The following is a 27,042-nucleotide window of genomic DNA, read 5'->3' as shown; positions in this document are numbered from 1 at the left end:
TCTCCCTTTTTCCATCCGCTTAAATCTGCAACCAGTAGAACACCCACAGCCTAGCAAAGCTGACTCTGCACAACACACCAGGATGCCAGAGAACCCATGCATCTGTGCATCCAAAGTTGAGTGGACTGGAATACATAGAAGAGGTGGAACTAGGGGACAGCAGAGGCAGTTCCTACGGTCCCAGACCCCCATTTATGGCTGCTGAGCCAACAGCCTCAGAGAATCTAATTGCGTCAGGGGAAGCAGTGCACATAGCTCCAGCCTCTCAGGCACAGCAATGCCCAAATCCATAGGAAATCGGGCAGTAATGGCAATAAGGTCTGTGATGATTTCCTCTAGCCTGGGAGGTGCCTACAACTCTGAGCCACACCTCCCACCCACAATAGGTGCACCCGTGAATCTGATAACTCTGAACACAGCAGAGGCACTTGTAAACCTACTTTCCAGTCTATGCTTTCCCTCTCTCTGTGGTGAAGAAGTCTTTGTGGTGAAGGAGATCCTGCCATTCCAGTGACCTACGTGGTGACACTGACAGCAGCAAGGCATCAAAAATCTGAGTCACAAGAAGGTGACAATTTTCTTAAAATGACGGAGTATAGTGATCTAACTGATAGAGAATCCAAAATAGCTGTCATGAAGAAAGTGAATGAGTTACAAGAAAACTCAGAAAGGCAATTCAATAAGCTCAGGAATAAAATTAATGAACAGAAGGGACACTTTACTAAAAAAGAGCAAAATTCTTAACAAAAAAAAAAAAACAGAGGGAGAGAGGGGGTGGGCAGGCAATTCCGGAACTGGAAAACTCAATAAACAAGGTGAAAAATGCATTAGTAAGCACTAAAAATAGAGCAGACAATATGAGAGAGAATTAGCAAGCTCAAAGGTGGAAATCTAAAAATGATATAGATAAAAGAGGTGAGGTAATTAAGACAAAACAAAAGGAGGAAATTCTTTGAGAAATATCTGACTCTTTTAGGAAAGGAAATATTAGCATGATGGGTATCCCAGAAGAAGAGAGGGAAAAGGGAACAGAGCTTATTTAAAGAAATAATAGCTGAGAACTCCCCAAACATGGGGCAGAAATTGGAAGTGCAATGAAGAATATTCATTCTCTATGAAGCTAAGAGAATACCTAACTACCTCAACATTAAAAGATGTTCTCTAAGACACATTATATTAAAACTATCAAAAGTCAGTGACAAAAAGACTTTTAAAGGCAATTAAGAAAGACTAGATGGTAACCTACAAAGGAAAGAAGGTTTCTTAAATTACAGAAGTTACAGGCCAGGAGAGAGTGAAATGATATTTTCAAAATGAAGAAAGCCTGTCAGCCAAAAATATCCTATCTAGCTAATGATGACTTCTAGAAAGTTATCATTCAGATATGGAGAAATTAAGAGTTTTCAAGACAAACTAGGGTCGAAGGACTTCATCAACACTAGACCTGCCTTATGAGAAACATTGAAACTCTTTTACGAGAAAGAAAAAGTCTTTTACCAAAAACAAAAAGTCAAAGGTACATAACACTGAATAAGGTGATAAATAGAGCCTGAAAATTGCAACTACATATCAGAATAGAATTTTAAACACCTCATTATAGAATAAAGGTTAAAGAAAAAAAGTAATACAAATGACCGTAGCTCCTTAAATTGGTAACAAACTCACAACATAAAAAGGGATAATTTGAGATAACAGAAACATAAAAGTTGAAAAGATGGGACTTATATAAGCAAATGAAGATAAGGTGCTATCAGCAGAAAAGGATTATGTTATCTATGAGATATTTTATACGAAGCTCACGGTAACCATGAAACATAAGTCTAGAGCAGAGACACAAACATAAAAAAGAGGAAACAGAAAAACCTGATTAAAAAAAAATAAAAAAACAAACCTACCAAACTAAAATGATTGACAGAAACACAAACAGAAAAAAATGGAGATATAGACAAATCAGAAAACAAAAGACAAATAGACAGTACTAAGTCCTCATTTATCTATAATCACCTAAAGGTAAATGGGTTGAATTCACCAATGCCACAGAACACAGGGAGGATTTGTTGTCAGTTGTTCGGTCACTCAACCATGTCCGACTCTTTGTGACCTCAAGGACTGTGGCATGCCAGGCTTCCCTGTCCTTCACCATCTCCTGGAGCTTCTTCAAACTCATGTCCATTGAGTCAGTGATGCCATCCAACTGTCTCATCCCCTTCCATGCATTCTCCTCCTGCCTTCAATCTTTCCCAGCGTCAGGGTCTTTTCTAATGAGTCCGCTCTTTGCATCAGATGGCCAAAGTATTGGAGCTTCAGCTTCAGTCCTTCCAATGAATATTCAAGATTGATTTCCTTTAGGATTGACTGGTTGGATCTCCTGGCAGTCCAAGGGACTCTCAAGAGTCTTCTCCAGCACCACAGTTCAAAAGCATCAATTCTTCGGTGCTCAACTTTCTTTACAGTCCAACTCTCATGTCCATACATGACTACTGGGAAAATTATAGCTCTGACTAGATGGATCTTTGTCAGAAAAGTAATGTCTCTGCTTTTCAATATGCTGACTAGGTTGGTCATAGTTTTCTTTAGAGCAGCAAGCGTCTTTTAATTTCATGGCTACAGTCACCATCTGTAGTGATTTTGGATCCCAAGAAAATAGGCTGTCACTGTTTTCATTGTTTCCTCATCTATTTGCCATGAAGTGATGGGACCAGATGCCATGGTCTTAGTTTTTTGAATGTTGAGTTTTAAGCCAGCTTTTTCACTCTCCTCTTTCACTTTCATCAAGAGGCTCTTTAGTTTCTCTTCATTTTCCGCCATAAGGGTGGTGTCATCTGCATATCTGAGGTTATTGATATTTCTCCTGGCAATCTTGATTCTAGCTTGTGCTTCCTCCAGCCTGATATTTTACATGATGTATTTTGCATATAAGTTAAATAAGCAGGGTGACAATATACAGCCTTGATTTACTCCTTTCCCTATTTGGAAACAGTCTGTTGTTCCATGTCCAGTTTTAACTGTTGCTTCTTGACCTGCATACAGATTTCTCAGGAGGCAGTAGTCTAAGATAATCTGGATGGATTTAAAAATAAATCCTAACTATATGCTCCTTTCAGGAGACTCATCTCAGCTCTAAAGACAAACATGGGCTTAAAATGAATGGATAAAAGATGATACTTCAAGCAAATAGCAGATAGAAAAAGCAAGTGTAGCCATATACATATCAGACAACATGAATTTCAAGCTAAATAAAATAACAAGACACTAAGATAGGCATTATACAACGATAAAGGAGACAACTCATAAAGGAGACATAATAGTGATGAATACATATGCACTTACAATAGGAGCAACAAAATATAAAAGCAATTATAAGAAGACTTAGAGAGAATTTGAGGGCAACACAAAAATAATGAGACTTTAACACCCTGCTTACATCGGTGGATTCATCATCCAGACAAAATGCCAACAAAGAAACAGCAGTCTTAAATGGAACATTAGGCCAGGGCATTTGACAGATTTGTTTAGAACGTTCCACCAAAATGAAGCAGAATACACATTCTTATCAAGAGCACATGGAACAGTCTCAAGGATGAACCACATGTTGGGATACAAAACACTAAATTTAAGAAGACTGCAATCATATCAAACATTTTTTTACCAATTATAATAGCATGAAACTATAAACCAAAGCTGGATAAATCACAAATATTGGAGAGTAAACAATATGCTACTGAACAACTTCAATGAATACCTCAAAGGAAAAAAATTCAGACAGATGAAAATAAAAATATAACATACTAAACTTTACGGGATGCAACAAAAGCTGTATCAAGAGAGAAGTTTTTAGCAATAGAGGTCTACTTTAACAAATAAGATATATATAGAGAGATATATATAGAGAGATATATACATATATAATCTCACATCTAAAGGAACTAGAAAATGAAGAACAAATGAAGCCCAAAGTCAGTAGAAGGAATGAAATAATAAATATCAGAGCTGAAATAAATGAATCGGACTAGAAAAGACAATAGAAGAGATTAATGAATCTAAATGCTTGTTTTTTGAAAAGATAAACAAATTGACAAGTCTTTAGCTTAACTCACTATGGAAAAAGGAGGGAAGACATAAACTCAGAACTGAAGAGGAGAAATAATAACAGATACCCCAGAAGTAAAAAGAATTATAAGAGAATGTTATGAACAGCTATTTGCCAACAAATTGGACAATCTAGAAAAGAAATGGATAAATTCTTAGAATCATACAACCTTCCATGACTGAATTGTGGAGAAATATAAATTGTGAACAGACTGATCATTAGTGAAGAGATTAAAATAGTAATCAAGAAAGTCCCCAAAATAGACATCCAGGAGCAGACAGCTTTAGAAAGCAACTCAAAATGGATCAGAATTAAATGTAAGAACTGAAATCATAAAACTAGAAGAAAAGACAGGCAATGTACTCTTTGGCATTGGTCTTAGCAGTACTTTCTGGATATGTCTTCTCAGACAAGGGAAGCAAAAGCAAAAATAAACAAACAAAAGATCTGCACGGTAAAAGACACTATCATCAAAAAAAAAGAAAGAAAGAAAGAAAGAAAGAAAAGAAAAGGCAACCTACTGAATGAGAGAAGATATTTGCAAAGCATATGTCAGATAAGGGGTTAATATCCAAAATATATTTTAAAACTCACAGACAACAGCAACAACACAACCAATCTCACTGAAAAAAAAATAGGCAGAGGAGCCAAAATGCGTTTTTCCAAAGAAGATATATGATGGCCTTTGAAAGGCCATATATACATAGATACAGAAAGGTACACTGAAAGATGTTCAACATCATTAATTATTTGGGCAATGCAAATCAAAACCATAAGGAGATATATCACCTTACACCTGTCAGAATCTATATCATTAAGAAAAAAAATAAGCCAAATGAGAGATAACAAGGATGTGATTTAGGATGATAAAGAGATGAAGGAAAAGTGTGTGAGTATATCAGATCCAAGAACTGTTTTGCTTTTCATGTGTGAAATACTTGCATTTCAAATACAGTACTGCTACATTTTTAGCTTTACTCCTCTGGTTAAATAACTTGGCATGTCTAAAGTTTATTATTCTTATTCTGAAGACAGAAATGCATGACAGGCAAGGATTTTGTGAGCATTATAAATAATACTTGTAGAATACCTGGAACACATCCTAGCGAATATTAGCTTCCATATAATAACATAAATTGTTTTCATGTCCTTCCTGAATTAATTGGAAAAAGAAATATCCAGTGAATGAGGAGAAACTAAGTTTTCTGTAGGGTGTCAGATGCAAACCTTCATCTTTATCTCTGCTATTAAACATTTTTCAAAGGATATATTGACTCTACAGTTTCTGTTTAAGAAAATTTGGATGTATACTAATATCTATGTCATAAGAAAGCACAGATTACAAAGAGAGTATACATCTGTTCAGAAGATGTGGTATAAATTAGCATCTTTATTATGCATATTATTTTGGATAGTGCATTTTTCTCATTTTTATAGCTTCTTTTCAGTTTTTTTGGTGTGTGAAATGTTCTGCTTCTTTTCCTTCATTCTGAGATACTTTCCTCTACATCAGAGTGCCCAGTTAGATTAGTTGCTTTAAAATTCTTGTCCAGCAATACTAACGTATGTGTTAGTTACTAACATAATCTAAGTGCTGGACTTGGTTCATTGTTAATTTTCTTGAGAATTGGCTACATTTTCTTGGCTCTTCATGTGTTGGTAATTTTGGACATTGTTATATTCTTCCAAAGTCTGTTGATATTTTTTGTTTGTGTTACAAGGCAATTAAGTTTGTTGACCTGAAATTGCAATGTCTACCTCTTAGGAAATAGTTCAAATCTCAGTTCAATTAACTTATCCTTAGCTGACTAGCTTAAATTGTTCAGAGGTCAAATATTTGGAGCGTTTACATATAGAATTTAAGGCCCCCATTCTCTGGATCTCTCCTTTATGAGATTCTCCCCTGAATTTATTTTTCAGATTAGACCAATATTTATTGCAGAAATACAAGCAGGCTTTCTGATCCAAGTGCTTTGGCTCCTCTGATGCAAGGGTATATTTGGTTAAAAATTTGAGAGTTTAAGATAATACAATTCCGATCATATGTGTATACATATACATTTCTAAAATTTATGTTTATGCTGGGTCTTCATCGCTGCAGGGGTTTTTCTCTAGTTGCAGTGAGTGGAGGCTACTCTCTAGTTGTGTTCATGGGCTCCTCATTACAGTGGCTTCTCTTGTTGTGTAGCACGGGCTCTGGGGCACACGGGCTTCAGTAGTTCCTGAGCTTGGGCTCAGTAGTCGTGGCTCCTAAGCTCTAAATCATGAGCTCAGTAGTTATGGCACACGGACTTTGTTGTTGTAAAGCGTGTGGGATCTTCCTGGATAGAGGATCAAATCTGTGTCTCCTGCATTAGCAGGCAGATTCTTTTACCACTGAGCTACCAGGGAAGCCCCTGCATATACATTTGGATCAGAACATTACACTGATGACCTACAGGCTTTTGTTTAAATTGCAGGCAAAATGTTCATTTCCTCTTGTCTATCCACACTTTAATATATTTCATAGATGTTAAGAAGTATAAAAAATATGGAACCCTTCACACACCTGCATGCCATCCTTGCACAGGGACCATACTTATCTTCTCTGTATTGTTCCAAATTTAGCATATGTGCTGCCAAAGCAAACACTCTCCCCTAAATTTTGTTCTAAACACTTTTTTCTCACTCTTCAGGTCAAAAGTACTGGGATGTCTTTTAAAAGAATTTTAACTTGTCTGAATAATGCTAACTGTGGCCTCACCTTAAAGCCTATAAGAAAAAGAAACTAACCTTAGGTGTCTCCTTGTAAGTGTCAACTCCTCTCCAGAATCTGACAGCTTTTTTGGCTCTCCCATGTTTTGGGGTGTTTTTTTGTTTTCCCCTAAGACTGCAGGATCAGTCCAGTGGGAATTTATTCAGCTACATTGGAGAACTAAATGTTTAAAAATCACTCTCAGCCTGCTGAGGATGCTTAAGAAGAATAATGCAAAAAATAAGATTTGATTCATGGAAATGTAAACAAATCTTGGTTTTATTGAGGAAGAGAAAAAAGAGAGAGTTATGGAAAAGTTGTGGAGCAGGAATAAGTCATTAATGTAACAAGCCCGAATATGGATTTAACTGTACAGTTATCCACTGGTAAATCTCAAAACTGTTTCCGTACAAAACTCTCTCTTGAGTACCAAACCTGCCTTACCTGTGGGTCTATCAGGTAGAAGTTTATTTTCAGACATCTCAAATTTTTGTGAAGAGATGGTTTCATTGTCTTCCCTAAGACTTCTCTTTTTCTCATCCCAAGTAATAGTATTACTACGTAAAATGAAGCAAACAAAATTAGAATACTTACATTCTGTTATTTCCACATTTTATTAGTTCTCCTCTTAAACTTCTCCCAAGCATGTCTATAGCCTTCTGTTCCCCTCTTCCCATCTCTGTTCATCTTTCTTTCTGAAATCAGCTTCCGAACTAATTTCTTTGCCATAAATTCATCTTCCTCATGACTACAGAACTAGCCCTCTAAAATTTAATTTCCTTAGGTCACATTTAAAAATGCAGATTGATCTCCCAGCGGTTGACATATTTCTATCCTTCTATTTCACCCACAGATATTCTTTTTGTTTTGCGAACGATCTGTGTTCTTCCACTACTCTGGGCTTTCTGTGAGTTTCTTACTTTGTTTAAAATGTTTATTTCTTTTTCAGTTTCTAAGCTTCTTTTACTCCCTAAAGAATTCTTTCAAATGTTACCACATTTATAGGAACATTGGCCTTTGCAGAGAGAATTAACCACTGTCCTGTGTGCTCATAAATTTATACACGTATAACAATTACAGTGCTCATTACATTATTATACTGGCATTATTTGTTTATTGGGCAAGGAATACGTTAATTCTTTGGGGGCAATTATTATGTCTTAATTGTTTTTACTTCCCCTCTTACCCTGGGTCTTTTTCCAACTCCAAGGCTTAGTGGAGTTAACTACCATAGTGTAGTTTCTCAACAAATGTTTGCTGAATAAATGAATTGAGGTTCAAATGAGTTTATGTTGTTGATTATGGCTGTACACATGGCAATGTGGAAACGTGGAACTGCCGCTGACCTTAATCCTAGAGCTTTTGCCATAATAAACAAAGGACTGACCTGCCACTTCAGTTCAGTTCAGTCGCTCGGTCGTGTCCAACTCTTTGCAACTCCATGAATTGCAGCACACCAGGCCTCCCTGTCCATCACCAACTCCCGGAGTTCACCCAAACTCATGTCCATCAAGTCGGTGATGCCATCTAGCCATCTCATCCTCTGTCATCCCCTTCTCCTCCTGCCCCGAATCCCTCCCAGCATCAGAGTCTTTTCCAGTCAGTCAACTCTTCTCATGAGGTGGCCAAAGTATTGGAGTTTCAGCTTTAGCATCAGTCCTTCCAAAGAATACCCAGGACTAATCTCCTTTAGAATGGACTTGTTGGATCTCCTTGCAGTCCAAGGGACTCTCAAGATTCATGTGGATGTATGGCAAAACCAATACAATATTGTAAAGTAATTAGCCTCCAACTAAAATAAATAAATTTCTATTTTAAAAAAATTTTTAAAAGAGTCTTCTCCAACACCACAGTTCAAATGCATCAATTTTCAGCGCTCAGCTTTCTTCACAGTCCAACTCTCACATCCATACATGACCAATGGAAAAACCATAGCCTTGACTAGACAGACCTTTGTTGGCAAAGTAATGTCTCTGCTTTTCAATATGCTATCTAGGTTGGCCATAACTTTCCTTCCAAGGAGGAAGAGTCTTTTAATTTCCTGGCTGCAATCACCATCTGCAGTGATTTTGGAGCCCAAAAGAATAAAGTCTGACACTGTTTCCACTGTTTTGCCATCTATTTCCCATGAAGTGATGGGACTGGATGCCATGATCTTCGTTTTCTGAATGTTGAGCTTTAAGTCAACTTTTTCACTCTCCTCTTTCACTTTCATCAAGAGGCTTTTTAGCTCCTCTTCACTTTCTGCCATAAGGGTGGTGTCATCTGCATATCTGAGATTATTAATATTTCTCCCAGCAATCTAGATTCCAGCTTGTGCTTCCTCCAGCCCAGCGTTTCTCATGATGTACTTTGCATAGAAGTTAAATAAGCAGGGTGACAACATACAGCCTTGACGTACTCCTTTTCCTATTTGGAACCAGTCTGTTGTTCCGTGTCCAGTTTTAACTGTTGCTTCCTGACCTGCATACAGGTTTCTCAAGAGGCAGGTCAGGTGGTCTGGTATTCCCATCTATCTCAGAATTTTCCACACTTAATTGTGATCCACACAATCAAAGGCTTTGGCATAGTCAATAAAGCAGAAATAGATGTTTTTCTGGAACTCTCTTGCTTTTTCCATGATCCAGCGGATGTTGGCAATTTGATCTCTGATTCCTCTGCTTTTTCTAAAGCCAGCTTGAACATCTGGAAGTTCATGGTTCACATATTGCTGAAGCCTGGCTTTGAGAATTTTGAGCATTACTTTACTAGCATGTGAGATGAGTGCAATTGTGCTGTAGTTTGATCATTCTTTATTTCAGATAAATGCTGACTTTACCTTTTATCTCAGTACTAGTTGTGTCTTTCTGCCTGTGATATTTTAAAATGTATTTGATAACTGTGAATATTTGTATTTCTGTTCTGAAATCTCTCAATCTTAAATTCTCTATCCTCATGGCATCAGTCTTTTAATATTTTTCATTGAAGAAATTAGTTTTTTTATTATTTAATTATTTATGTTCTAAGAATGTCACCATACCGTTCTTTCTCTGAATTTCAGCTCCACATTAAGAACATGGCTAAAATGCTCACGGCTAAGGTTATAGTTAGAATAAAAGAAAGCACATTTATAAATCTATCTATAGTAACTCATTCCATATCCTTCTAAAATCCCAGTTTATGAAGAATCCTGTTGTAGGATTGTGTTTGCACCTTGTGTTTGCACCTGTTATTATTTTCTTCTTTGTAAAACCGATTTAGAATTATATCATGCAAATTTTGATTTTTATGAATCTCTTGTTTTGAGCTAATCTTCCTTTTAAGATTGAAAATAAGCACATTGCAAAACCTTTTTCAGAACTTTTAGAAAGCTGCTCTTATATAGAACAAGTTTTACTTCTGGTCACACTTATATCTGCTTTAATGAGATAATGTCCTGTTACTTTCTAAAACCCCTTCTCTTTGATTGTACCAATTAGAGCTTTGATGATCAGGACTTAGATAAGAGTTTGCCTCAGTATTTCTTTAATAATCAATAAATCATTTTGTCAGTGTGCTCATTACTGATTCTGCAGCAACTCAAATAGTGCCTGACAAAAAATGTGTTTGGCTAAATGATCAGAGTTCTGTTTTTAACTGAATGAATTTACAGCCAAAAGCTGAGTGATGACAGCTCACAGTGATAATAAAATCAGACATTTATCAATGCTTATTACATGCTAAAAATTTTATGTATATTATTTTAATTAATCTTCATAATAATTTTATTGTAATTATCTTCATCTAAAAGCTGAAAATCTAAAATATGAGAGGTTTCACTGCGTGTAAACTGCATACCATACAATTTATTCAACAGCCAAAAACCGTTTATGGAGTACATACTCATAATGTGTCAGGCATCTGAGTTTGATAAAAAGCCTGATAACATTTTTTTTCTATTTATTAGAGAAGGAAAGGTATAACTTGACTTTCAGTTCAATACAGCACACTGTGAATGATAAGGCTGAAGCCATGCCCCCTCCTCCGATTTTAATAAATATGTAAAAGATATTAAAAGCAACTTGTGGATGTGCTAGAAAACAAGAAGAGATACATTGTGTAAATCAGAAACTATAAGAGTTTTTGAAAAACTAAGAAGGAAAAAGAATTAGGCTAAAGAAAGAAATCACATTCTAATATAAGTGCAGGAGAAGAAAGCTGAAAAAATATGGACGTGACTCCAAGGGTGCTTCAAAGGCAAAAGCCAGTGATCATGGGATCAAGACAGGTCCCAGAGACAAGCAGCAGGCATCTGTATAGTGTGTTCCACTCATTCAGTCAGAGAAAACATGCCTCTTTCCTTGTTTAACTTTCACCTGATTGTCAAATTACCCTCCCACCCCAACTTAGTCCAAGCAGCAAGCTGCAGAGGCATCTATCCTGGGCAGGAAAAGTGAGTGTAGGTGGATGCCTGGGCATATGGAGCTGAACAGTGTCTCTAGCGGCTGCTGACACCCATGGAAAAGTGAAGGTCCACATGCAGATTAACTACTGATTTATTCCTTTAGTCACTACAACATGCCTGACTCTTTTGCGACCCTGCGGACTGTAGTCCGCCAGGCTTCTCTGTCCATTCAATGCTGGAACAGGTTGCCATTTCTTTCTCTGGGAGATCTTTTTGACCCAGGAATCAAACCTGGGTCTCCTGCATTTATAGGCTGATTCTTTACCACTGAGCCACCCTGCTGCCAAAAACTACTGCCTCTTCATCCCAGAAAGGCTTCACAAAGATTGAATATTCAAAGACAAGGAAAGGGAGCTTCCATATGCAAAACAAAGCAGGCAAGCAAGAATCACCAGATATTTTATTTACTTCACCACTCTTGAAAAGAGGCAACAAACTCAATAAATTAAAAAATTCACCCATGGCTGTACATACACACACACACACAGGCACACACACATAACTGTGTATATGTATATATACATATCTATAAGATTTATTTACTTATAGTTATATATATTTATAAAATGAACAGAACTTTAAAATTAGTAAAGAGTAGGGGAGAGGAATGGAGGAGGAAATGCTCACCAGGAAGTTCTACATCTGTATAAAATTTCATATATCAGGGGATGACAAAAGTGAAGAGATGTTACAGAGGGGAAAAAATGACCCTATGTAGTAACATGCCTTATCTGTCAGCCACAGTGACAGTTTGATCATATCCAGTAGGACATGTTACTTCTCTCAGCAGAAAGCTACCCACATATTTTAAATGGGAAAATACACTTTTTATAGTTTTAAAAATATATGATGTTAAATTTATTGTCTTAACCAATTTTTAAAGGTACAGCTCAGTGGTGTTAAGTATCTTTGTGTTGTTTACAACAAGTCTCTAGACTTTTTCATCTTGCAACACTGAAATGCTTACTAAACACTAATATTCTCTGTTGTCTTCGCCTGGTTTTGGGGACCCATATTTTTACTTTCTGCGTTTATGATTTTGGCTACTTTAAATACTTCACATGAGTGGAATCATACAGTATTTGTCCCTTTATGACTGGCTTACTTCGCTTAGCATGTCTTTGAGGCTCAGCCATGCTGTAACATGTGATATGATTTCCTTCCTTGTAGCTGTGAAAAAAAGAGAAACGAAAAGCAAATGAGAAAAGGAAAGATATACCCATATGAATGTGGAGTTCCAAAGAATAGCAAGAAGAGATAAGAAAGCCTTCCTAAGTGATCAGTGCACAGAAATAGAGGAAATAAAACGACAGGAAAGACTAGAGATCTCTCCAAGAAAATTAGAGATACCAAGGGGACATTTCATGCAAAGATGGGCTCAATAAAAGACAGAAATAATATGGACCTAACAGAAGCAGAAGACATTAAAAAGAGGTGGCAAGAATACACTGAAGAACTATACAAAAAAGATCTTCATGACCCAGATAATCATGGTGATGTGATCATTCACTTAGAGCCAGAATCCTGGAATGTGAAGTCAAGTGGGCCTTAGGAAGCATCACTGCAAACAAAGCTAGTGGAGGTGATGAAATTCCAGTTGAGCTATTTCAAATCCTAAAAGATGATGCTGTGAAAGTGTTGCGCTCAATATGCCAGCAAACTTGGAAAACCTCAGTGGTGGCCATAAGACTCAGAAAGGTCAGTTTTCATTCCAATCTCAAAGAAAGGCAATACCAAAGAATGCTCAAACTACCTCACAATTGCAGCCATCTCACATGCTAGTAAGTAATGCTCAAAATTCTCCAAGCCACGCTTCAGCAATACATGAACCATGAACTTCCAGATGTTCAAGCTGGTTTTAGAAAAGGCAGAGGAACCAGAGATCAAATTGCTAACATCCGCTGGATCATGGAAAAAGCAAGAGAGTTCCAGAAAAACATCTATTTCTGCTTTATTGACTATGCCAGAGCCTTTGACTGTGTGGATCACAATAAACTGTGGAAAATTCTGAGATGGGAATACCCGACCACCTGACCTGCCTCTTGAGAAATCTGTATGCAGGTCAGGAAGCAACAGTTAGAACTGGACATGGAACAACAGATTGGTTCCAAATAGAAGAAGGAGTCCGTCAAGGCTGTATGTTGTCACCCTGCTTATTTAACTTCTATGCAAAGTACATCATGAGAAACGCTGGACTGGAAGAAGCACAAGCTGGAATCAAGACTTCCAGGAAAAATATCAGTAACCTCAGATATGCAGATGACACCACCCTTATGGCAGAAAGTGAAGAAAAACTAAAGAGCTTCTTGACGAAAGTGAAAGAAGAGAGTGAAAAAGTTGGCCTAAAGTTCAACATTCAGAAAACTAAGATCATGGCATCTAATCCCATCACTTAATGGCAAATAGATGGGGAAACAGTGGGTGACTTTATTTTGGGGGGACTCCAAAATCACTGCAGATGGTGATTGCAGCCATGAAATTAAAAGATGCTTACTCCTTGGAAGGAAAGTTATGACCAACCTAGATAGCATTTTAAAAAGCAGAGACATTACTTTGTCAACAAAGGTCCACCTAGTCAAGGCTATGGTTTTTCCAGTAGTCATGTATGGATGTGAGAGTTGGACTATAAAGAAAGCTGAGCGCCGAAGAGTTGATGCTTTTGAACTGTGGTGTTGGAGAAGACTCTTGAGAGTCCCTTGGACTGCAAGGTGATCCAAACAGTCTATCCTAAATGAAATCAGTCCTGAATATTCATTGAAAGGACGGATGTTTAAGCTGAAACTCTAATACTTTGGCCACCTGATGTGAAGAGCTGACTCACTTGAAAAGATCCTGATGCAGGGAAAGGTTGAAGGCAGGAGGAGAAGGGGATGACAGAGGATGAGATGGTTGGATGGCATCACCAACTCAATGGACATGGCTTTGGGTAGACTCCAGCAGTTGGTGATGGACAGGGAGGCCTGGTGTACTGCGGTTCATGGGGTCGCAAAGAGTCGAACACGACTGAGCAGAGATATCAACTAATGACATTAACTTAAAGAAAAATTCAACTCTGTCCTACTCTAATAATCTGATAATCTAATAATCTAATAATCTGTAATCAAGTTAGAAAATGATGCTTTATGGATATAGTTGTGTTAATGTTAAAAGGACTAAGAAGTACCAATTGAAATAGAAGAAAAGGAGTATTCTTTTAACACACACATGCACACACATACAATACTAAGTAAAGAAGAAAGTTTTTCAAATTCTGTACATATATGTAAGCACTATGGGATCTTGTGATTAATCATTTTTCCCTTTCCTGCTTTTCCTTAGATGTTTTTGGCAGCCCTGTCACTCAGCTTTATTTCTAAGGCACTGGGTGCAATCATTATGAAAAGTTCCATCACTCAAATAGAAAGGAGATTTGACATATCATCTTCTACTGTTGGCTTAATTGATGGAAGCTTTGAAATTGGTAAGTTTTATATGCATTTTGATTATTTAGTAATCAGAATTGCAGGAGTGAAAACTGTTCATATACACTCTCCACCACTGATCCTTAACCAGAGGTAAGGATCCCCACTCCCCCGCCATGGCAATTTGGTAGTATCTGCAGACATTTTGGTTGTCATCACCGAGGGTTAGGGAATGGTACTGGCATCTAGTGGTGGAGGACAGAGATGCCTTCAAACATCCCAAAACAAAGAATTACCTAGTCCAAAATGTCAAAAGCATAGAGGTTAAACAGCTCTGATTTACACACGCTCACGGTCTGTGAACTAATATTTTGCAGGGTTTTAACCTTCCTTTTCTCAAGATTCACTAGTGCAAAAAAAGGTTGGAGAGAGGACTATGATTCTGATGATTTAGGGAGGAAGGAACAGTTTTGAAGCAATGTTTGTTAGGTTCTACTGTTTGAAAAAAATAAAAGTGTTAGTCAGTTGTGTCTGACTCTTTGTGACTCCATGGACTGTAGCCCACTAGGCGCCTCTGTCCCTGGAGTTCTCCAGGATTACTGGAGTGGGTAGTCATTCCCTTCTCCAGGGGGATCTTTGCAACCCAGGGATCAAACCCAGGTGTCTTGCATTGCAGACTGATTCTTCACTATCTGAGCCATCATATCCCAATTCCAGGTTCACAAACACACGTCCCCCTGCAGTTTCAAAGCTGTTTAAAAGCATTCCTAGGACACAATGTACTATCTGTGAATGTTGACATCTTTAGCTGTTCAGGAAAGATATTTACTCGATGCATTTTTCATTCACCTTTCAGTTCAGTTCAGTTCAGTCCCTCAGTCGTGTCCGACTCTTTGCGACCCCATAAATCACAGCATGCCAGGCCTCCCTGTCCATCACCAACTCCCAAAGTTCACTCAAACTCATGTCCATCGAGTCGGTGATGCCATTCAGCCATCTCATCCTCTGTCGCCCCTTCTCCTCCTGCCCCCAATCCCTCCCAGCATCAGAGTCTTTTCCAGTGAGTCAACTCTCCATATGAGGTGGCCAAAGTATTGGAGTTTCAGCATCAGTCCTTCCAATGAACACCCAGGACTAATCTCCTTTAGGATGGACTGGTTGGACCTCCTTGCAGTCCAAGGGACTCTCAAGAGTCTTCTCCAACACCACAGTTCAAAAGCATCAATTCTTCGGCACTCAGCTTTCTTCACAGTCCAACTCTCACATCCATACATGACCAGTGGAAAACCATAGCCTTGACTAGACGGACCTTAGTTGGCAAAGTAATGTCTCTGCTTTTGAATATACTATCTAGGTTGGTCATAACTTTCCTTCCAAGGAGTAAGCATCCTTTAATTTCATGGCTGCAATCACCATCTACAGTGATTTTAGAGCCCCCAAAAAATAAAGTCTGACGCTGTTTCCACTGTTTCTCCATCTATTTCCCATGAAGCAGCATTCTTTAAATTCCTATTAAGTACCTTTCATGGTCCTAGAAGCCAGAAGTATAAGAAAAGAATAAACACTGTATGGTATCTGCTCTAAAAGAACGTACATACCACTGACAAAAGAGATAAATGAACAGAGGGTTCAATCCCTGGTTGAGGAATTGGGATCCCACATGGAGCATTGTCACAGTCTTTGTAGAACAGGACCTGGGGACTGGAGTTGAAAAGAAGAAGGACGCAGGGGACACAAGTCTCAAGTGAAACAAGGGTACTGTATTTGCAGAAACACATGCTTATATATCTGCAATAAAACGATTACTCAGCCATTAAAATGAATTAAATTCCACCAGTTGTGACAAAATGGACCTAAAAGATCACTGAAGGGAGTCACTGAAGGGAATCCAAGCAGATGCTCTTTACCATGATCTCAGTCCTGAGAACTGCTGCGTGCATCTCTGCTTGTTCCTGTTATCCAGGAACTGATAAGGAACAGAGAGTCCTTAAGAAACAGCACACAAAGGAAGAAAACAACATATTGGATCCCTTAAAGCTGAATGTCCCCTGACAATTCCCCCTTTTTTATTTTTTCATAACTGGGGGTGACTCTAGATACTTTTGTGAAAACGGCCCTGACCAATTGAGTTTGTTTAATTTGAACAATTTTAGTTGAAAAGCATCAGTATACTACAAATATAATCACCAGGATAATTATCAGCATTATAGTTCCAGATCCAATACTATGTGTAATGTTTTGAAACCATCTTTGAGGGTCTAGCCCAGATAATTGATCAGCTAGCTGTTTAGCTAAGGTTTTCAAATTGTTGGAAGAGAGTAGACTCTTAGAGAAGGTTTCAAAGATTTACTTTTGCAATAATTGTACATTTAAGGAAGCATTATTATGTATATCTTGTAAATGAAATTTGATTTGTTCCCAATTGTAAGCACTATCGTTGAACCGAACAGGAGTGATACAAAATTGAGTAGAATTACAATCACAATTTAATAATACTTGTTTTTGTAAATCTATTAATTGATCTCCAACCCAGTGGATGGCTGTTTCTAATTCCTGATATTTATCTTGAACTTTTTCATCTATCTGAACCTGAGTGACCCATATAGTATGAGCATCTTTATTCCAATTTTGAATGAAGTTTTGTGTTTGAATTGAAGTTTGTAAAGCAATATCTGCAACAGCAGCAGTGGTGCAAATGGCTAATAACCCCAAAATGCCAAGAATTTACCATCCAGTGAATTGCTTAGATCATCAGAGTAATTTAGTGAATAACCAGGAGGCAAGTCCTGCCATGGGACCCTCTTTCCAGGGTCGTTGGAGATCTACTGGCAACCACAGACTACGTCGAGATCAAAGAATCAAAAGGGATTCGTTTTTTAGAAAAATAGAGGAATTAAGACAAGCATACAAGTTATAATCTATACAAGTCACAGAACGTAAAGTCTTATTAAATTGTAAGTTTCCTATGGTTATAACAAAAGGAAAGGGAACACAAGCTTGTATAAAATATGAATGATTATAATGGAAGGAATAGTTACTATGACTATGATTGGTCCCTGTGAAATATCCAGTCCAAGTTCCAAGTTTTTCAGTACTTGCAGCAAGTTTCCCGATGTCCCATTGTTCAGGCCCAATCCGTTTGTTGAGGATGATTTGAGGACAAGGAGGTGCCATTCCACCATCAAGCCAGCCAAAGAGTTCTTTGTCCTGGAAGTGTTCCATTGAACTGTTGGTAATCTTCCATGTTACTTGAGTAACATAATCACACATAGTACTGTTAATATCATCTGAGCAGTTAGATAGCCACATACCATGGGGTCCCCAGTCAACAATGGTGTAATTGGCTATAAACATTAATTTCCCTGATTTAGCTTAACATCTATCCCAATAAACAGGAGTATATTTAAAGTCCTTATCCTTTTCCTAGAGTTTTGGTAGTATTGACATGGTTCTCATAAAAGGACAGGGCAGTGAACAGTCCAAGCAATGTGTGGAAGTTCTTGTTTGGAGGCAGGAGGAAAGGCCACGTTTGTCGATTAACATTAATACATAATTCTGCTGGGCCCATGCATAAAGGAAGGATTTCATAGCCTAGAGAAACATTAATTAGTCTTCCTTCTTCCTCAGGATGAGAGGGCCCATCCAAGCTCCAAGGAGGAGGCATATGTACTGAGTCATTAGTGGATATGATCAGTCCTATATCTGTCCATTTTACAACCTGTAATAAAGGGGGGTTAGGTATATAAGCCCAATAAGTGTGATTAATCAAGTCAGCCTGAGCGGGGGATGCAAAAGCAAGCAAAGCAAGCGTAGCAACAAAAATATTTTCAGGATTCCAAGGCATTCCCTGTTGAGAAACCAGATTTTCATCTTGATTAAAGGGTTTTTATCTGTCCCCAAGTATGGAGATCATAAGGTTGATGACGTCGAGTGCAGCATTTCTTGGAAAATTTTTAAAGCCACCATAGCTTGTACTGGAATCTCCTCCTCCTGGGGATTTTGCCATTTCTTCTCTATCTTGAACACCGGTGGCTCCCCTAAGGCAGATCTTCCAAAGAGGGAGCCAACTGATTTCGTTGGATACATCTGGAGAAATACAAGCATACCCTTTCCCCTGTGATGTTAATTTTCCAGATTTTCATTGTGTAGTCAACTTGTCTTGATACCAAATGGGCAGAGGAAGGGAGGTATCCTTCAATGCCTCGAAATACTTTTCTGCTTTTGTCAAAATATCTCCTTGCAGTAAGTTTAAAAAATTTAAAACAAATAAAGCTGTATCAACAATAGTTATAGGATTAAAAAATATATTGCATTGGAATCTAGTAAAGTCTGCTCTGGATAAGGAAGATAGAAGTGTTCCTGTGTATTCCCCCCTTTTAAATTTTTTTATCTGTAGTTTCAGTGTATGATGTGCTCATTTAATTATGTCCTGTGTTTGTGAATTATAAGGAATGTCTGTAATATGTTTAATAGAGAATGAATGTAAAAAATTGTTTGAATTGTCTAGAAATACAGGCAGGGCCAGTTTATAGAACTAGGTGTTCTCACTACTGTAAACCGAGCTAAAAGGTGGGTTGTAACATGTCATGTAGTTTCACCTTGGAGAAGTGTAGCCCATATAAAAGAAGAATTTGTATCGAGTGAGACATGTAAGAAGGAAGAGGGAGAAAGTTCAGGGCAATGAGTTACATCCATTTGTCATAGGTTATTGGGTTGTAATCCTCAAGGATTGATATCTTGTGCAATGGGTCAAAGATGTAGGGGCGTACAAGTAGAGCAATTATTAATGATTTTTTTTAGCTTATCAGTATGGAATTGTCCAAATTTGATGAAATGAACCAGCATTATTGTGTAATAGAGCATGTTGCTCTTCAGGAGTAGCAAAAGAGACAAGCTTATCAGTTTATTTATTGTCATGAGCCATCGGGCCAGGAAGACAAGAATGTGTTCGAATATGGGTAATATAAATGGGGGAAGTGTGGTTTTTAACAATAGATTGTAGGTTAAGAAAATGTTGTTGGATAATAGATTGATTAGAATTTATGGTAGAAGTTTTTTTTATACAAAAACTGAATATAAGGAGTTAGAAACTATATTAATAGGTTAAGAATGTAGGTGAACAACCTGAATGAGAGCATATAATTCGTTTTGTTGAGCAGAGTGAAATTTAGTACAAAAGACTTTATATTTTTTGAGAGACCAGAATGAGGCTTTGGTGTGTTTAGTCCCATCTATATAGAAAACATCAGTTTGAGGTACAGGTTGTGATGTGACAATGTGAGAGATAATAAATTCAGTATTTTTGAAGAAATTTTAAAGCTTGTTAGAAGGATAATGAAATGAAAACTTTCCAAAATATTTCAGAAAGGCTATTTGGAAATTGATAGAAGTTTGTAATGTGTTCTCCAATTGAGATTTATTAATAGGTACAACAATTTTATGAGGATTGGAGCCAATTAGAGTCCTAGCTCTAATTTTTTTCATTGATAATGATTAGAGTGATCAAATCAAGATAGGGTATAAGTGACCTTGTCCCTCTAAAATGGGTATAAATCCATTCTATTGGGTATTTTTTTGGATAAGAAGTCCTGTGGGAGAATGGAGAGAGGGGAGTATAAATAACTCTAGAGGTAAATCAAGTCTAATACGAGTAAGAAATTGCTTTTGCAATTTATTTTATATTAAATAGAGTTCTTCTTGTATCTCTTGTGAAAGTGAATTAGGGCTATTTAAATTGGGATCTCTTTTTAAAGTGTTAAATAAATTAGTCAGTTGATAATTTGCAATGTTTAAAGGGGGTCTAATCCAATTTACATAGCCTAAAAATTTTTGAAAATCATTCAAGGTTCATAATTTATTAATATGAATCTGTGTTAGTTGGAGAGTAATACATTGTCTATTAACAACAAATCTTAACTAATAGTAAGATGTAGATGTTTGAATCTTTTTAGGGGCAATGATTAATCCAGAAGCTTTTAAGCATTGTTGAGTTATGTCAAACATCTGTTGAGTTTCTAAAAGAGATGGACCTGAAAATAACATATCATCTATATAATGAATAACAAGAAAGTTAGGAAATTGTTTTCTATTAAGTTTAAGGGCTTTGGTTACATAATATTGACACATGGTGGGAGAATTCCAAGGAGAACAAGATTTATCAATATGTTTTGATTTCAATTGTGTATCTATAAGTTTCTTAAATTCAGTTCAGTTCAGTCACTCAGTCGTGTCCGACTCTTTGTGACCCCATGAATCGCAGCACACCAGGCCTCCCTGTCCATCACCAACTCCCGGAGTTCACTCAGACTCACGTCCATCGAGTCAGTGATGCCATCCAGCCATCTCATCCTCTGTTGTCCCCTTCTCCTCCTGCCCCGAATCCCTCCCAGCATCAGAGTCTTTTCCAATCAGTCAACTCTTCGTATGAGGTGGCCAAAGTACTGGAGCTTCAGCTTTAGCATCATTCCTTCCAAAAAAATCACAGGGCTGATCTCCTTCAGAATGGACTGGTTGGATCTCCTTGCAGTCCAAGGGACCCTCAAGAGTCTTCTCCAACACCACAGTTCAAAAGCATCAATTCTTTGGTGCTCAGCCTTCTTCACAGTCCAACTCTCACATCCATACATGACCAATGGAAAAACCATAGCCTTGACTAGATGGACCTTAGTTGGCAAAGTAATGTCTCTGCTTTAAAATATACTATCTAGGTTGGTCATAACTTTCCTTCCAAGGAGTAAGCGTCTTTTAATTTCATGGCTGCAGTCACCATCTGCAGTGATTTTGGAGCCCAAAAATATAAAGTCTGATACTGTTTCCACTGTTTCGCCATCTATTTCCCATGAAGTGATGGGACCAGATGCCATGATCTTCATTTTCTGAATGTTGAGCTTTAAGCTGACTTTTTCACTCTCCTCTTTCACTTTCATTAAGAGGCTTTTTAGTTCCTCTTCACTTTCTGCCATAAGGGTGGTGTCATCTGCATATCTGAGGTCATTGATATTTCTCCCAGCAATCTTGATTCCAGCTTGTGTTTCTTCCAGTCCAGCGTTTCTCATGATGTACTCTGCATATAAGTTAAATAAGCAGGGTGACAATATACAGCCTTGATGTACTCCTTTTCCTATTTGGAACCAGTCTGTTGTTCCATGTCCAGTTCTAACTGTTGCTTCCTGTCCTGCATACAGATTTCTCAAGAGGCAGGTCAGGTGGTCTGGTATTCCCATCTCTTTCAGAATTTTCCACAGTTTATTGTAATCCACACAGTCAAAGGCTTTGGCATAGTCAATAAAGCAGAAATAGATGTTTTTCTGGAACTCTCTTGCTTTTTCCATGATCCAGCGGATGCTGGCAATTTGATCTCTGGTTCCTCTGCCTTTTCTAAAACCAGCATGAACATCTGGAAGTTCATGGTTCATGTATTGCTGAAACCTGGCTTCAGGGATTTTGAGCATTACTTTACTAGCATGTGAGATGAGTGCAATTGTGAGGTAGTTTGAGCATTCTTTGGCATTGCCTTTCTTTGGGATTGGAATGAAAACTGACCTTTTCCAGTCCTGTGGCCACTGCTGAGTTTTCCAAATTTGCTGGCATATTGAGTGCAGCACTTTCACAGCATCATCTTTCAAGATTTGAAACAGCTCAACCGGAATTCCATCACCTCCACTAGCTTTGTTCATAGTGATGCTTTCTAAGGCCCACTTGACTCCACATTCCAGGATGTCTGGCTCTAGATGAGTGATCACACCATCGTGATTATCCAGGTTGTGAAGGTCTTTTTTGTACAGTTCTTCTGTGTCTCTAATTTCTCTTTTGTAAAGGACCATTGCTCTGTCTAAATAGGCTCATCATTTTTCTAAGTTATTTTAATAATTGTATTGTTTGTTAAATGAGCAGTGGCTCCTAGGGAAAATGTGGAATATATATTTGAGTTTGTCATTGTATGAGTAAATCTCTTTCTGTTAAATTAAGGGGTGCATCTATCACATAAGGTTGTAATGTTGTAGGCTGGCCTTCTGGTCCCTCACATGGATATATTTGGACACTTTGATAAACCTCTTGTAGTTTGGTTTGAAAAACTCCTGCAATTTGGCAAGAAATTCTCTGTATAGGCCAAGATTTGGGCCATGAAGGTTTGGAAATAACGGTAATATTGGATCCAGCATCAAGAAGACCAGAAAATATTTTGTCATTAATTTTTATATTTATATTTGGTCATGTATATTTAGATACTATTGATGTAATGCTCAAAATTCTCCAAGCCAGACTTCAGCAATATGTGAACCATGAACTTCCTGATGTTCATGCTGGTTTTAGAAAAGGCAGAGGAAACAGAGATCAAATTGCCAGCATCCGCTGGATCATGGAAAAAGCAAGAGAGTTCCAGAAAAATATCTATTTCTGTTTTATTGACTATGCCAAAGCCTTTGACTGTGTGGATTACAATAAACTGTGGAAAATTCTGAAAGAGATGGGAATACCAGACCACCTGACCTGCCTCTTGAGAAATCTGTATGCAGGACAGGAAGCAACAGTTAGAACTGGACATGGAACAACAGACTGGTTCCAAATAGGAAAAGGAGTACATCAAGGCTGTATATTGTCACCCTGCTTATTTAACTTATATGCAGAGTACATCATGAGAAACGCTGGACTGGAAGAAACACAAGCTGGAATCAAGATTGCTGGGAGAAATATCAATGACCTCAGATATGCAGATGACACCACCCTTATGGCAGAAAGTGAAGAGGAACTAAAAAGCCTCTTAATGAAAGTGAAAGAGGAGAGTGAAAAAGTCAGCTTAAAGCTCAACATTCAGAAAATGAAGATCATGGCATCCGGTCCCATCACTTCATGGGAAATAGATGGCGAAACATTGGAAACAGTATCAGACTTTATATTTTTGGGCTCCAAAATCACTGCAGATGGTGACTGCAGCCATGAAATTAAAAGACGCTTACTCCTTGGAAGGAAAGTTATGACCAACCTAGATAGTATATTTTAAAGCAGAGACATTACTTTGCCGACTAAGGTCCATCTAGTCAAGGCTATGGTTTTTCCATTGGTCATGTATGGATGTGAGAGTTGGACTGTGAAGGCTGAGCACCGAAGAATTGATGCTTTTGAACTGTGGTGTTGGAGAAGACTCTTGAGGGTCCCTTGGACTGCAAGGAGATCCAACCAGTCCATTCTGAAGGAGATCAGCCCTGTGATTTTTTTGGAAGGAATGATGCTAAAGCTGAAGCTCCAGTACTTTGGCCACCTCATACGAAGAGTTGACTGATTGGAAAAGACTCTGATGCTGGGAGGGATTCGGGGCAGGAGGAGAAGGGGACAACAGAGGATGAGATGGCTGGATGGCATCACTGACTCGATGGACGTGAGTCTGAGTGAACTCCGGGAGTTGGTGATGGACAGGGAGGCCTGGTGTGCTGCGATTCATGGGGTCACAAAGAGTCGGACACGACTGAGCGACTGAACTGAACTGAACTGAACTGATGTCCATAAGGATTGCTTTTGATCTGTATTACCAAATCCATCCGTCCCTATATCATTAGAGGAGTTAACAGAAATGTAAGGTAAAAGATGTAATTGGGCAATTTTGTTCCCCTTTTTGAATTGTGACAGTATCTGAGATGACATCATAATTTAAATTTTTTCCTTATAATCTGAATCAACTATTTCAGGTTGAACAGTAATTTCTTTAGAAGTCAGACTAGATTGGCCCCATATAAGGCTGAAGGTTTGTGGGTGTAGGGATCCATAAAGTCCAGTAGGTATTCTAGAAGGGACTGCTTGAGGAAAAGGAAGAAAATCGTTTAGGGCTGGTATATCAATGGTAGCACTGTCAGTTGTTGAGGGTTTGAGGGAAAAGATTGAGTTTGTCCCTGGTTTTTGTTGATGGGGACCCGGGAAGTCCCCATCTTTGAGTTTTTTGAAATAGGATTTTTTTTTTCCAATATCGTATTTAGATCATTATTTTTAAGCCCAGTGTACCTCCTTACAACAACAAGGGCAGACTCCTGGAGGTTTTTTAATAGTTTTAATTGTGTGTGTGTGTGTGTGTGTGTGTGTGTGTGTGTGTGTGTGTTTTAGGGCAATCCTTTTTTAAATGGCTCTTATCCCCACAAGCAAAACACCTTTCATTTTTCTTTTTAAACATAGCAGTCATTGTTTCAGCTAACATTTGCATTTTTTGAGTTTTTGATCCTAAGTTGCAATAAGCCTTTAAATAATCAATAACATTTCTGGTCTCATGAACTGGAGCGATGGCTCTCTGACATTTCTGATTCGCATTTTCATATGTAAGTAAGCAGCTTTTCTATTTGCACTTTGGCTTCCTCTTCGACACCTCTGGGAGGTAGCAACTCTCAGTCTAGCTAAAAAATCAGCATAGGCTTCATTAGGCCCTTGTAATATCTTTGTGCAGCTACCTTTAGGTTCTCTTTGAGGAGTAATTTGATATCAAGCTTTAAGGGCAACTTCTTTTGATTATTCACGTAACAAAGGAGGGCATAGTATCTGAGCTTCCACCAGATCAAATTGTCTCATACCGGTTAACATTTTTAAAGTAATTTGGTTTGGGGGAGTGCCAGCTTGAGCATTAGAATTGACAAAATCTCCGGCCACATCATGAAACCACATTATCTACTGAAGATATTTTTTAGGTTTAAGAAAAGCTTTTTATCAAAATTTGTCAATCATAAGGAATAAAAATTTTAATAGAAGATGTCATAGCATTTAGAAGTTTTTTAGTAAAAAGCAAATGAGAGCAGTATATAGTTACAGCCTTTTTCATTTGTTGCATGTGAGAAAAATCAATGTCTTCATATTGAGGTATTAGTTGTCTTTGAGCATTAACATTTTTTAACACAGGAAAGGCAAAAAGATCATCAGCCTCGTAAACTCAAGATTGCAAAGCCAGTAAATCAGAAAGTCTTCATCGTGAAGGAGAATGAGCGGATCGTCTGTTTTCATAAATATGAGTGTGTGTTAGGGGCTTATCAGTGTCATCACAAAAAGCATTGTTGACTTTAGTGTCAAAGAGAGCATCAGAAGAATCATCATCAGATTCATCTTGTCCTCAAGTCGAGGGGACCTTCTGTTTCATGCCTGTTACAAGAGGAGGAGCGCTTGGGACAGTCGGAGCAGGGATGGTGGGAAAGTTCTGAAACATTTTATGTTGTTCTAATTGGGCCTTTTGTCATCTCATCATCTAATTTATATTCGTATAATGAGTGTTCTGCTTGTTGACGAATATCAGGGGGGCTAGAATTGTCTCGAAATGGCAAGATCGTGACTTTTAATGAGGGCCGACAAGGGCCAGAAATCTATTGGAATATTTTCACCCAGTCTTGTGGCTCCTTCAACATTTTTTTTTTAACCCAGTTCCAAATTTTTAAATTGAAACTGTCTTCATCAGGGAACCAAGGATTATATACAACCACTGTTTGGAGACAAGCCTCTATCTGTTGATGTGAAACCAAAAGTCCTTGAACCTTAAATAAATGTTGAAGTAAAGTAGAAAACTGGTGGGGCTTTCCAGCCGTTTGTCCCATAACCCCTCAATTACCAAACTCTGTAGGTCCTAACAGTCATTCCGTCCGCTTGCCAAGGGCGTTCACCAGGTCCCTGTTCAGGCACCAATTGTCACGGTCTTTGTAGACCAGGACCTGGGGACTGGAGTCGAAGAGAAGAAGGATGCAGGGGACACAAGTCTCGAGTGAAACAAGGGTACTTTATTTGCAGAAACACATGCTTATATATCTGCAATAAAATGATTACTCAGCTGTTAAAAAGAATGAAATTCCACCAGTTGCAACAAAATGGATAGTCCTAAAAGGTCACTGAAGGGAGTCACTGAAGGGAATCCAAGCAGGTGCTCTTTCCCATGATCTCAGTCCTGAGAACTGCGTGCACCTCTGCTCATTCCTGTTATCCAGGAACTGGTAAGGAACAGAGAGTCCTTGAGAAACAGCTCACAAAGGAAGAAAACAACATACTGAATCCCTTAAAGTTGAACGTCCCCTGACAGAGTATGCCATGGCCAAAGAAAAAGAGCATACTCGTAAAAAAAATATGTAGTCTATAAAACAGACATAAACTTTGAGTCCCTTCAAACCATTAAAAAGTGGGGGAAAAGGAAAATGGGCAGACTGTTTAACAAGATATAGAACTGGGGGTTAAAATTGTTTGTTTGTTTTTTAAGAACATTGAGTATATTGCTTTGTTGCCTTCATTTTGATTTTTATTTTTCCAATACTCATGAGATTTTATATAATTACTGAGCAATTGAACTATTGAGAAATTGAATTATTTCTCTTATTTTATGAACCGGTTGCTGAATGCCTTTGCCCATTTTCCTTTTTTCCCCACTTTTTAATGATTTGAAAGGACT

At 38.0% G+C, this 27,042-nt stretch overlaps 1 protein-coding gene across 1 annotated transcript in view; it reads left to right on the top strand.

Moving 5' to 3' along the window:
- LOC102191590 (solute carrier organic anion transporter family member 1B3) overlaps positions 1-27,042 on the top strand; it is a 75,719-nt gene that overhangs the window by 15,148 nt on the left and 33,529 nt on the right. Inside the window, exon 3 of the mRNA XM_005680797.3 lies at positions 14,566-14,707. Coding sequence (XP_005680854.1) covers positions 14,566-14,707 — 142 coding nt within the window. The remainder of the gene's footprint in view (positions 1-14,565; positions 14,708-27,042) is intronic.

Source organism: Capra hircus, chromosome 5 (genome assembly GCF_001704415.2).
Source record: "Capra hircus breed San Clemente chromosome 5, ASM170441v1, whole genome shotgun sequence".
In the NCBI taxonomy this organism is placed as follows: Eukaryota; Metazoa; Chordata; class Mammalia; order Artiodactyla; family Bovidae; genus Capra; species Capra hircus.
This window is presented reverse-complemented; position numbering and strand designations above follow the sequence as displayed.